Raw genomic sequence first — 12500 nt, 5'->3', positions numbered from 1 at the left:
TGTGTGTGTGTGTGCAGTCACTCTCACGTTAGTTTTGCTGGGTAAAAGTGCTATATGCAGAAAACGGCAGCATTCTCACTCTCACTATCCTGACCTTAGGTCGCGCATTTCGTTCATCGAAGTATTTAAGTCTTTTCTCTCGGTATTAGAGACTATTTTTTTCTACTACGAGTTTAATGCGTTCTTGTTCATAGCATTCATTACTATTCTCAGTAATAAAGTGCTTCCTCACATTTGGTCGCACGTGGCAATGCTATGGGTTTTTTTATTGAACATTTTCTACCGCGTCAACATCTAAGGTCATTAGCGGCGCATACAAAATATAACGATAGGGTGGAGCTGGGGACCGAAGAGTTCTTTTCTTCTTCTTCTTCTTCTTCTTCTTTACTGTAGGGCGATGTTGGTGGATTTTCAGAATGTTCACTGGTCAAAAACAAATGTGCCAGGCATCAACGATCACACAACATTATGGTAAAGTATTGTGGCGAAAACGGCAAATATGAGAGAACGATTTAGATAAGTCGACAGAGGAAGGGGATGAAGTCGAGGAGGAAAAGCATAGAGGGAGAAGTAAAGACCTTTCAAAATTACCTGAGGCGAGGGCTGAGGTCCAAGGCAGGGGTGATCCCTACATGGACCTCAGTCTCCGCCTTCTAAGCACCCCTCCCCCCCACGGCAACAACATTTTCCTTATTATCTGGTTGCTTGTTGTATACAAATAAGAATAGCATTGTTACATTGCATATGATGACACGATTCAATGTACGATGGTAGGTAAAAGTAAAACCGAAGAAATTCGTTCGATCGGTAACTCTTCTTCGAGCCGGTGTGAGTCCATATTCAGGTCCGTTCAAAAGTGTAGAACTTGGCTTTCACCCAACCACCACGGATTTTCGTTCTGTCCCTTTAGTTTTCTGTGAATTTTGTTACATGCGGATGGCTCCACATGTGCTCAGCCGGAAAGGAGTCTATCCGTAGGCCCTAGTAACCGATCCTGATTTCCCCATTCCTTGAATTGGCAGGAAAATTTGTTTTTCTTTTTAATAAAATTGATATCAATACAGTTGCTATTGTTATTGATGTTATGATTATTAGATTGTTATTTAAATCTTAGTAACATTTAAAGGATAAAAAGGTTAGATAGGTAGGACTAATAACTGACTCCTTCATGATTAAGCACTTGTAGAGCTATCTATGTGTAAATAAAATAAATAAACTTGCATTACAGTAGGCATGGCATGCATTCTTGTCATCCGTGCCGATTGGGTGAATTAGAATCATTATTCGCACATTAATCACACCTTTCTCACCCTCTAGAAGTCGCATGCGTGTGTTGCGTAAATCCAGGATATTGTGTGATTCTGATAGATACCCATAAGGCCTGTCACGTGCGCCCTCGCAGATTCCAGAGTAGAGCGGGTTATTTAAGGATTTTCCTGCCTCGTTCAGTTCACTTCATTTCATTAGCAATTTTGGGGATAGGGATCCACGTTGATGAAGTCTTACTTAGTCTGACAACATAGCTAGAAAGGCTACCTGGGTATATCAAAATTTTGTAGCGAATACGAAATGTAGATTAAATAGAACTATACATTGCTTAGTACATTAAATTTTACTTTGCCTGCAAATAATTTTTCATGTTGCCATTCACTAATGAGTACATTCGTATATCATTAAATAAATTCAGTATGGTAGTTGAAGTAATTTTGTATTAATATCATACTCATCCATACAGAACAAAGGACACTGAAACCTTTTCATTAACTATGTTTGTTGCTCTCATAGCTGTAGGCATGATGCACACTCTCTTATTTTAGATAAATTTCTTTCACTATGGGACAACCAATGGCTCAAGTGAGTCCGTGTGGATTACCATTGTCGTTGCCATCAGAGAGAGTTTGTAGATCAAGCCAGTCCTTGAAAACACTACTTACATCTCCCTCTCCTATTTTCCTCTTTACCTTCGTGATAAAAACACAAAATAAATAAATTAACAAACTGCAAATTTATATAAATAACTGTCTAGTAGCACTTAACACCTCCCTCTCCGTTGCTTTTCTTTTTCTCTTACTATCTTGGCCCTGACATGGATGATCTGGTTCCCTGACTTAACACAGCAGTTTTGACTGAAGATATCCAACACGACACCAAAGGGAGAACCTACTCCTGATATGGTTGCTTGGGGAGGTTGTGAGAAGGACCAAGAGTTCATCAGTGCAGGGATTAAACCGGCCCATGATGTATTGGAAGGGGACCACCTGCCAACATGCCAGTAGATCCAAAAAAGGACCAGGGACTTGCCAACACAGGTACCAGTCACCCCAAGATGAGGTGGAAGGGTGCCACCTGCCTGACTCCCATATATCCTGTAAAAAATCCCCGGAGCTTGTCAATGCAGGGATGAGTCACCTTAAGATGCTGGAAACAGCGCCATCTGGACGGATGCCTATAGATCCAAATGAAGAGGTCTGCAGAAACATGCATCCAAGAAGGACCTGAATGAGATCTGCAAGGACGTGTGGATGAATATACTGCCAAGTCAGACCTGGATGAGGACTACAAGGAAATCTAGACAAATCCGAAGTCGAGATCTTTGAGGACTGTATTTCATCAAAGATCAAGAAGAAACAGAAGAGGACTACAAGATGGATCGAGGACAGCACACACAACATCAAATGACCAGCCAATCAGGTCCAGACAGAAGTGGTCACCCCTTGAGGCACATCAAATAACACCTTGGGAGCAAGGCATGAGCAGGCAGCTGACCAATATGGCATATCAGTAAGCAGATAGAAGTAGCTGAAAAAGTAGGGGGGGTGACCTCCCTTTGCCCCTCCCCCATGAAGAAGCAGATTTCCGCAGCTGCTCTCTCATGCCATATTTTGGTAGAGACTCACCACTTCCTGTCCTAGGACAACCCAGTTCTACTGATTAATTCCTCGTAGATTTTTTTAGAGGTATGCAAAGGTTGATACTCCATTCTATTGCCATTTGTTTTAGCTTAATTTCAGTAAAAATATCATCATCATAATTATCTACAAAAATATTGGGAATCCCAAGCCAATTACAGTTGGAAAAGAATGCTAATTCATCATGAAAATGGGATTCTTGTGACATTTATTAGAACAAAAAATTATCCAATTGTTTTATTTCACATGAAACATCCCTTCCTCTTTGTTCTTTGTTTTCTTTTTCTTTCTCTTTTTCTCTTCCATCTAGATTTCTTAAAGGACCATTAATGTCGTACCAGAAGCTACATGCATTATTGTACTGTTGTGCAGTGATATTAAAATTGGAAATTTTTAATTTGCCATTAATAATAATGAAATGCCATCAGTAATAATTCAAAAATATTATATTGATTATAACTGTAATTATGTAGCTGATGCTAAAATGGAGATGATAACTATAATATCATTAATAATAATGCTAACAATGAAAACAACAATTACAATGGTAAAGTAATACTAATGATGATGACCATGAAGATAACAAAAGTAATTACAATGATAAAGATGTTGCTAATAATAGTTAATACTAACAACATCAACAGTAATGAAGAAAATAGTGAGCCGACAGAAAAGTGCTAAATTGTAAAACCATTCTCCAGATGGCCTTTGAACCTTTCCCAATCTTTTCTTACAGTCCTGAATTCCCTACAATCGGCTTCATACATGTGGAAAGACAGTGAGGATAATATAACATGTTCCAATTTTTAATTCTTTATGTATCTATTGAATGCAATTCACACAAATGAAACATAAAATCTTCTAATATTATATCAAAAGTACAATTCTTGGAAAGGAGTTTTGTTCTCTGGAATATGCAGGTTCGCAGTAGTTGCACTCATGCTGCACACAGGTTCTGCAACAATGCAAACATCGCATGGAATTTCCGACTTCTGGTAACTACATAGACACTGTTAAACTTAAGGCAAGTCAATGCTATTAAAAAACTTTCACCCGTATTAGTAAATAAATTATAATTGTGTCTATTCTATTAGTCCTTGTAAGAAGAAGACAGAAAATTTGAATGAAAAAAAATAAAGAATAAATAAATAAAAAGTATTTCTAATACATTTTCACCATAAAATATTTTATGAATATTGGCAATACTTTCAGTCAAAGATTCATGACAAAAAAATATGGAATATCTGATAGGTCTATAGGTGTGTGAATGTCAATCTTCACAATTACTGTTTTTAACTAAAAGTCGGGGACTAAAAGAAAAGAAAAAGAGAAAAAAACAATTTCAAAATTTAAAAATCATTTTTTTTTTCCAAATATTACCAATAAATATAGCCTATTACTGTTTTTGTGCTTAGATATAACATGATTATGATATATATGTGATAAACTTTTATACTGGTACTTTTCCTGGAAACATTCACACATAAAATTGATACTAAACATCATGATTATCAATTACTAATGGTCTGCCTTAAGGTGTATGGTATGGATACGATTTCCCGTCCGAAACAGGAGGGAGTCAACATTAAAAGTACGCATTTCTGACTCCACTGAGAAGTACTGGCTGCAGATATTTTCCAGTTGCGGGAGGAGGCGTCGTAGGGACTCCGAGACGTCTCCTGTGCACCAGGCTACGCTCACGTGATACGAGCCATCCTGTCGAGAGAGAATAAGAAATGTCAGGAAAAATATTAGGGTATGAGGTCATAATTCCGTGGAATGATATGGAAATCCTGTCACAAGAGATCATGCTGCATATCTCCAAAACCATTAATGACTGACAGATTTTTCACTACACAGGAAAGTATGAGAATGAAGTTTCACAAGGGAAGACCTGTGACTGACGTTTTATTGGCTACCTCTTCTCAATTATGTCTAGATTTAACAACTAAACATCAATTACATACTTATTTTCTTATTGTGAAACTATTCATTCTCATACCATTTTCAACTTTTGTCTTGTCCCATTGGATACATGAACTGTCTGTTCTATTTTTGTTTAGTCAACTTCGTTTGCCACAGATGGGTTCACAAGCTCTTTATCATCAAGGAATTAATTACCAGGCCTACCTGATCTTACCCGTGTAACCCAGTCCTTGAATATTCTGGGAAAAAGATCTGATTTCCATTATTATTGTCACTAATGTTATTATTACCATTATAAGCATTATTATTACTACACCATTCCATCTACAATTCTAACAATAAAATGGAAACTTTTCTTTCCAAAAAATTCAAGGAATAGAGTAAACAGGCGAGGACATGTAGGCGTAGCAACCAACTCTACGTGAAAACAAAACCAGTGAAATAAAATCCCAGTGGATAGGGCCTGTATACATGTACTCTCGGTGTCAGTGGGAGAATAATGGTAGTGATAGACTTTCACTGAAGAATAAAAAAAAAAAAACTTAAGACATTCTCCACCCCAACATGCCCCTCTCCAAAAAGTACCCAGCCTTCGAAAAAAAGCCCCCCCCCCTAAAAAAGGACAATAAATCATACCAATAATCATATCAGAAAAAAAAAAAAAAACTCTAAGAACCTCATTTTTAACTTTAATCTAAAAGCTAAGCAAAGATAATTTAAGAGCAAACCTTATAGAACCGTGGCAGTCTGTACTCCGCAATGCACGAGTCAATGTCGGACACTATATCATCCAGCTCGTTCCTCCCATGGCAAACACGTATCCCCAGAAAGGTTCTAGTGCGCTCCTCATTTACATAAACGCTCAAGCCGTGCAGCCAAAGTGAAAATCTGTGAATGGAAAGCGGCGAAGGATAAATTTTTATATATAACTGGACAGCTTGGAGATTCAGTCTTCTTCTTAATTGTTTAGGATAACTTTCTTCTTTTTCTTCAACTTACACTGATAATGGCAGTGTAGGTTTTTCTGTATATATAAAATACTAGTGCAACCATTAAGTTAAAACAAGATGCGTGTAATTATTATGATGATAACTTTATAAAATGCAAATTAATAACAATGACAGCAACAACTATACTACTACTAATAATAACAATAACAATAACGATGATGATGATGATGATGATGATGATGATGATGATGATGATGATGATGATGATGATGATGATGAGATGATGATGATGATGATGATGATGATGATGATGATGATGATGATGATGACGACGACGACGACGACGACGACGACGACGACGACGACGACGACGACGACGATGGTGGTGGTGACAATGGTGATGATGATGATGGTGAAGATGATGATGGTGGTAATGATTATAATGATAATGATATTGATAATTATAATGATAATTATAATGATATATAATTATTATAATAATTATTATAATAATTATTCTAATAATTATTCTAATAATTATTCTAATAATTATTCTAATAATAACAATACTACTACTAATGATGATGATAATAATTATAAAAGCAAATATTACTAGCATCATTACTACTGTTGTTACCATTATTATTTTTATTACTTTAATAATTATAACAATAACATCATCATCAACAACAATAATAATAATAATAATAACAATGATGATGATGATGATGATGATGATAAAAAAAAAAATAATAAAAAAATAAAAAAAAAATAATAATGAAAACAACAATATTTTTAAAGGTATCAATAAAATTAACAACAGCAACAACATAATAATAATGATAACCAAACATACTGCAGAAATGAATAAAAATCCCTTACCTTGAAAATTTGCTTAATTTTGCTCTGAGATCCTCTGTTAAAGGTTGGATCCAGTGCAGGCGAAGTATGAGAGTTCTTGTTAATGAAATATGCAGATCGGATGAGGGGGTGAGTATCAGGTTGTAGTCCTGACACGCAGCCACAAGCGATGCTATAAACGATGCAAAACTGGCGGCAAAAACACCTAGGTGCACTGCAATCAACCAGAATTTTCCCACCATTAGTTCGATGTATTCTGTGGCATCATACTCCATATAAATTGATGTTGTTCCCACTTTTGCAAGGCATGTCTTGGTTTGAAATGGAATGGTTACAGCAAGGCCTGAACACTGATTAAGTCAAGAGGACTGACCGAAGTTTGGTTTATAAGCAGAGTGGCCATACAATTAGAATCCATATCATGTTGCCTGTCTGGTTTTCTTTCTGGGTCTGTATATCTGCTTGCCTGCCTGTTTGTCTGGGAGGCAGACAAACAGGCATGACAATCTCTGATCTATATAGACTGCAAACTGAGCACTTCTTTAAATGTGTATCAAGTTATTAATTTGTTTGCTTTCACAATATAAACAGATATAGGATAAACACATGTCTCCCTGGTATATGCATTAGTGAAATCTTCTTAAACTTTCCATATTGCAGTTTTTTGCTCTGAAAAAAAATAAAGACAGAAAAAAAAGACAAACAAGCTATGCACATATACTTTTTTTTTCTCTCCAGGTAAAAACTGTAAAGTTTACAAGGAAAGCTACCATCACATCCATGCAGTAAAGTCTGTGGTCAGTACCATTAAGTAGATGAGAGGGTTAGAAGTGAAGATTGCTTTGGGTATTTGCTACTCTCGGGTGCACCATTAAATACAAGAGAACAAGATCTAATGTTAAGACGGTGTAAGACTGGGTTTCTCATCTGAATTTAATGAAAAAAAGAGAAACTAGGAGGCCTGGTAGAGTTAACCTTGTATGACTATGTACACTTTTATTTTTGTTTTCTTCTTTTTTGATTGGACAAAAAGGCACATAGCAGGGGAGAGCCAATTACTCCTGATAAATGTACTGTCTTTTGGCAACAGGAAGATCTTCCAAATGTGTCAGCTCAAATCCTTAATATTCAGATATTATTCTAATTTAAATTTTGACCTGTAGCTTAAAAATCAATGATCTAAATGCTCTATCTTAAAAATGCTACTTTGCCTGTGCAGTTACAGTGTAGCAAAACCCTTAATACACAACCAGGAATTACCCTTTTCATTATTTCACCATGTCTTATCAAAAAAGAAAAGAAAAGAAAGAAAGAAAGAAAAAAATAATTATGATTTAGAAAATCCTCATATGCCACACATCAGCAAACCTTACAGGGAACGTAAACGATAGATGCCCAGTTCCCCCGCTCATGGGCAATGGATCTGATTCTCCCCTGGTGCTGTGAGGGGTCATCTATGTGTTCCTCTCCACCTTGTAGTAGTTCTCTTGGGAGAGGTATGGTGCTGAAATGACACAGGTAGACTATTATAAAATAATTTTGTTACATGTTGGGTGCAGATATAAACTGTGAGAATAGTGATATTAATGATAATGAGGACTGTCATAAAAGCATAATTATAATATATAATAAAAATGGATATCTGCAGCTACTGGTCTTCAATAGTTCAACCAATTTCACAGTCCCACAAATGTGAGATTAAAGAATTGCTTATTTTTTAAATGCTGGAAAATAATGTATGCTGCAGCAAAATGCACACTAAGCAAATAAACATGTGCTCCCCGAGCTTCTGATTTTTCACTTGAGCAGCTGACTGTGCATAGTCCCTGGTGTGTGGAAAACTTGTTACCACTGGATCAACATTTCACACTTGTAGAAGTACTCTGTCGAAATAAAGAGCACTTTCTCAATCTTGAGAAAGCACTTATCTCTCTCTTTCTATGACACTTTTGCAGTAGAAGGTGGACTAGCAAAACAGCCTTCCATGCACTCCTGTCTGTCTTGTTGATGGTTCACAAAGTTGACTCATACACAAAACGTATGAATAACAACAGTAGCAGAAATTACCACACATTATTAGTCTCCCACACTAGCTTTTTCCATTAGTTTCATGACTTTCTGCTACTACTTCAGAGCATTACCACCAACATTGTACTTTGGCCTCAAGTAGGTAAACAAGTACAAAGACTCTATATCACAGATAACATTTGCATAAGTCAACACAGCAAGAACCAACTACTGTCAAGGATGATATAAGGGCTATTCACAATTATTCACAATAAAACATAAGCTCTTGTTAGCACTGAACTTAGTAGCTCTCAATTTTCATTCATATCAGAAAATTCATTTGTACAGTACATTACTTATTGTTTTCACATTCCATTTTTATGTAGTGGTAACCAAAACTATAGAAAAAAAAAATACATAACAAGAATTTCCAAGCTTCTCATCTTCACAGTTTTGTAGAGGGTTGCTGAAGTACATACAATGCAAGGGGTACAAAAAAGGCTGCTTCTTATGGATAAGTGCATTCTTGTTTTTCAATGTATCCCTTATCCTGACTATAGAATGTCTAGGTTTCGTCCACCTCAATGGCTAATACTCCTTCCAACATCTCTGACCTCTTGGAGGAAGAAAGTGAAGACAAGGTAAGGTCCTCATATATATATATATATATATATATATATATATATATATATATATATATATATATATATATATATATATATATATATATATATATATATATATATATTTGTTTTGTTTCTTGTACTCTATACTGTCTAAAGAGGGATATGAGAGGTTTAATTCCAGGTTAGTTGCCAACTGTTGTAATAGGTCCTACAGATCATACAGAGCTATCTGACCATCCAGAAGTCAATCAGCTGGTTGAGCAAGGTTTTCTTTCAACATTCTTGATATGACTGTGGTCAGTGCTAGTGCTTGCACAAGAAATCAGAAAGAAAATTACCCAACCTAAATTTAAGATGCACCTCATCTGTGAGCTGCTATAGGAGTGCACCAGCTGGTCTGCAAGTGGACAGAAAAGGAGTATGATGCCAACTATGCATCTTCATTGCAAAAGAAGGTTTGGCTTGGAAAGTATAGGCATTATCACCTGTGGCAGCTTATGGAAATGGAATATGGTCACAAGGCTATCTGCTTGTCCTGCAATGTGCAGTTCAGCTGCTTTTATGACTAGCATAGGGGATAGAGTGAACAGGTGCATCAAAATATGGAAATAACTGTACATAGTTCTCTCTTTACTTTTTCAATTAAGTAATAAATAGTGAAACATACTTCTCTCCTCACAATTCTAGAAAAAAAAATCACTACATACAGTCTAAAGCCATAAATGGGAAAACTTGGACACCATATTACAAATTCAGTCTTATTGCAACATTCATATAATTTTTCTTAAAACAGTGTGATTCAAAACAAGACTTTTAACACATAAGAACTATGCTGACTTTGTTCTATCCAAGTTTACTTGAAAATTACTGTAATCTATGATAGATAGCTTGCAGTCCAAAATCCAGTGCAATAATGACACAGAGTTAGTCAGGTTCTTATCTGATGATTTGACAAGTCTGCAAACTAAGTTGGAAGAGGTCTCTACCTCAAAATAAATAGTCAGAGAGTCTGTGCCAAACTCTGCAAGGTTAGTGAGGGTAAGTGGGTGTTTTCTAAACTTTTAATAAATTGTATACTTTAAATCCAAATGAAACACATAATTTAACCCCACACTGACGGGTAACAGAAATCTCTGAGTGTAATTAACTGGTGATTTCTGGCAATGGCCGGACACTGGGTGTGGGAGTCCGCTATTTGCAGTGGAATGTCCCGCTCCATGCTCTCTGGCACGTTGCATGTGTATAGCCATACCCCACAGACCAAGAGTATATTATGACCCTTGCACACCTGACCCATCCAGAAAGTGTTACAAGTATCCACTCCTTCCTTTGTTTGTGAAATATTGAAATACACAGTTAACTATTATATAACTGTAAACATTACTACTGCACCACTATATATGCCAATGGCCTATGCACCAACTTCCATAATCTCAAACTTCCACCCATTTCTAGAGAAATTGATCTTGTAGACCTCTTTGACAATTAATTGCCACAAAAAAGAACCAGTTCAAGCTCTAACTTGCTAAAATACACATAATGGAGGTTTGCAGGTTTTTGAAAGAGTACCACTGAAATGAGGAATGTAGTAATCACTAACCTAAACAGATCACAGTATATTTCAAATTGATTAGGATAGATCACAGCCAACAAAATTATGAAAAAAAAAGTCTGGTTATGATAGTCACTGCATAATGATCAGTAAGATTTATAACAATAAACTCCTTAAGAAAACCCAACAAACATAAGCATAATTCATAAATACAAGCATATAACCGAGAAATACACAGCTACATTTCCTCTACGTGTCACACTTAACACACTTCACAGCCTGCCAAGCCTCCCCAAAACCCACGACAACGACCTTAAATGTGCAAATTGAAAAGTGACAACTTCGTCCGCTACAAATTCGCGAAAAGAGTAAAGTGCTTTACCGAGTGGCAGGTGGTATGTGTGAGGTAGCGTCCATGGAGAGATGGTGATTCTGAGATAGTGAGAGATTGTGACTCTCCATCATCATCGTCTCTAAGGCAGAAGAGGAAGGAGGAGGAGGAGGAGGAGGAGGACATGGTGACGAGGCCGAGGGGGAAGAGGAAGAGGAGGAGGGGTGATCCACGGCCATTTCTTCGTCCTCTTCCGCTCTCCGCTTCTTCTTCTTCCGTTCGTGAGGACTGCTGGACTCGGTTTTTCTCTTCTTCTCGTCTTCGCTCGTGTAGCCCGAGTCGCCTTCACTCTCCGAACCGTAGTTCTGCAGGAGAGACAGCGCTCCCCTCCCTCCTGTCGCCATTGCTCTCAAGGTAAACAAAGTCTCCCTGCGTTCGTGGATGCAAATCCGGATGCCTCGGGATTGGTAAGAAGAAAAAAAATCTTTTGCGTTCGTGGATGCAAATCCGGATGCCTCGGGATTGGTAAGAAGAAAAAAAAATCTTTTGCGTTCGTGGATGCAAATCCGGATGCCTCGGGATTGGTAAGAAGAAAAAAAAATCTTTTGCGTTCGTGGATGCAAATCCGGATGCCTCGGGATTGGTAAGAAGAAAAAAAAATCTTTTGCGTTCGTGGATGCAAATCCGGATGCCTCGGGATTGGTAAGAAGAAAAAAAATCTTTTGCGTTCGTGGATGCAAATCCAGATACCACGGGATTGGTAAAAAAAAGAAAAATGATAATAATAATCAATAATGATGATAATAATAATAATAATAATAATAATAATAATAATAATAATAATGATAATAATAATAAGTTTTCTACGTTCGTGGATGCAAATCCGGATCCCTCGGGATTGGTAAAAAAAAAAAAAATGCGTTCGTGGATGCAAATCCGGATCCCTCGGGATTGGTAAAAAAGAAAAAAAAAAGATCTGCGTTCGTGGATGCAAATCTGGGTGGTTTGAAAATGGTAAAAAATGGTAATAAGTCTTTTGCGTTCGTGGATTTGAATCCGGATGCCTGGGGATTAGTAAAAAAAAAAAAAAAAAAAAGTCTCCGGCGTCTGTGGATGTGAATCCAATGGCTCGAGAATGTCAAAAAAAGGCAAAACTTAAAAGTCTTCTGCGTTCGTGGATGCGAAAACAAATACCTCGAGATTATGATTTTTTTTTTTTTTTTGGCGTTAGAGGATACGCATTCGCCGGATACTATGATATCCGCATATGTGAATCTGGATTCCTTAGGATCATGAAAAATGGTTGATGACATTGAAGAAAATATTTTCCTTCCTTGT

At 36.8% G+C, this 12500-nt stretch overlaps 1 protein-coding gene across 2 annotated transcripts; it reads right to left on the bottom strand.

The window, feature by feature from the left end:
* Positions 1–3709: 3709 nt before the first annotated feature.
* Positions 3710–11587, bottom strand: LOC119594944 (U6 snRNA phosphodiesterase-like). Of its 2 annotated transcripts, XM_037944012.1 has the most exons (6): positions 11214–11576; positions 8020–8150; positions 6668–6860; positions 5564–5723; positions 4429–4625; positions 3710–3864 (listed from the first exon to the last, which is right to left on the bottom strand). In XM_037944012.1, coding segments are annotated over exons 1-6 (1035 nt in total). In that variant the 5' UTR covers positions 11567–11576; the 3' UTR covers positions 3710–3863. The 2 variants fall into 2 exon arrangements, with proteins under 2 accessions (XP_037799940.1, XP_037799939.1); XM_037944011.1 differs by having other exon boundaries at positions 3710–4625; positions 11214–11587.
* Positions 11588–12500: the final 913 nt, after the last annotated feature.

This window comes from Penaeus monodon, chromosome 35 (genome assembly GCF_015228065.2).
Source record: "Penaeus monodon isolate SGIC_2016 chromosome 35, NSTDA_Pmon_1, whole genome shotgun sequence".
In the NCBI taxonomy this organism is placed as follows: domain Eukaryota; kingdom Metazoa; phylum Arthropoda; class Malacostraca; order Decapoda; family Penaeidae; genus Penaeus; species Penaeus monodon.
The sequence above is the reverse complement of the archived record's forward strand: the minus strand, read 5'-3'. Positions and strand labels throughout refer to the sequence as shown.

Bases quoted from the DNA above. Each gene is read 5' to 3' on its own strand.
- LOC119594944 (XM_037944011.1), bottom strand. From the start codon at position 11,566: ATGGCGACAGGAGGGAGGGGAGCGCTGTCTCTCCTGCAGAACTACGGT. The intron at 5,724-6,667 runs GTAAGGGATTTT...TTCCATTCACAG, and splicing joins AAATTAAGCAAATTTTCAAG to ATTTTCACTTTGGCTGCACG. The intron at 4,626-5,563 runs GTTTGCTCTTAA...CTCTCTCGACAG, and splicing joins GACTGCCACGGTTCTATAAG to GATGGCTCGTATCACGTGAG.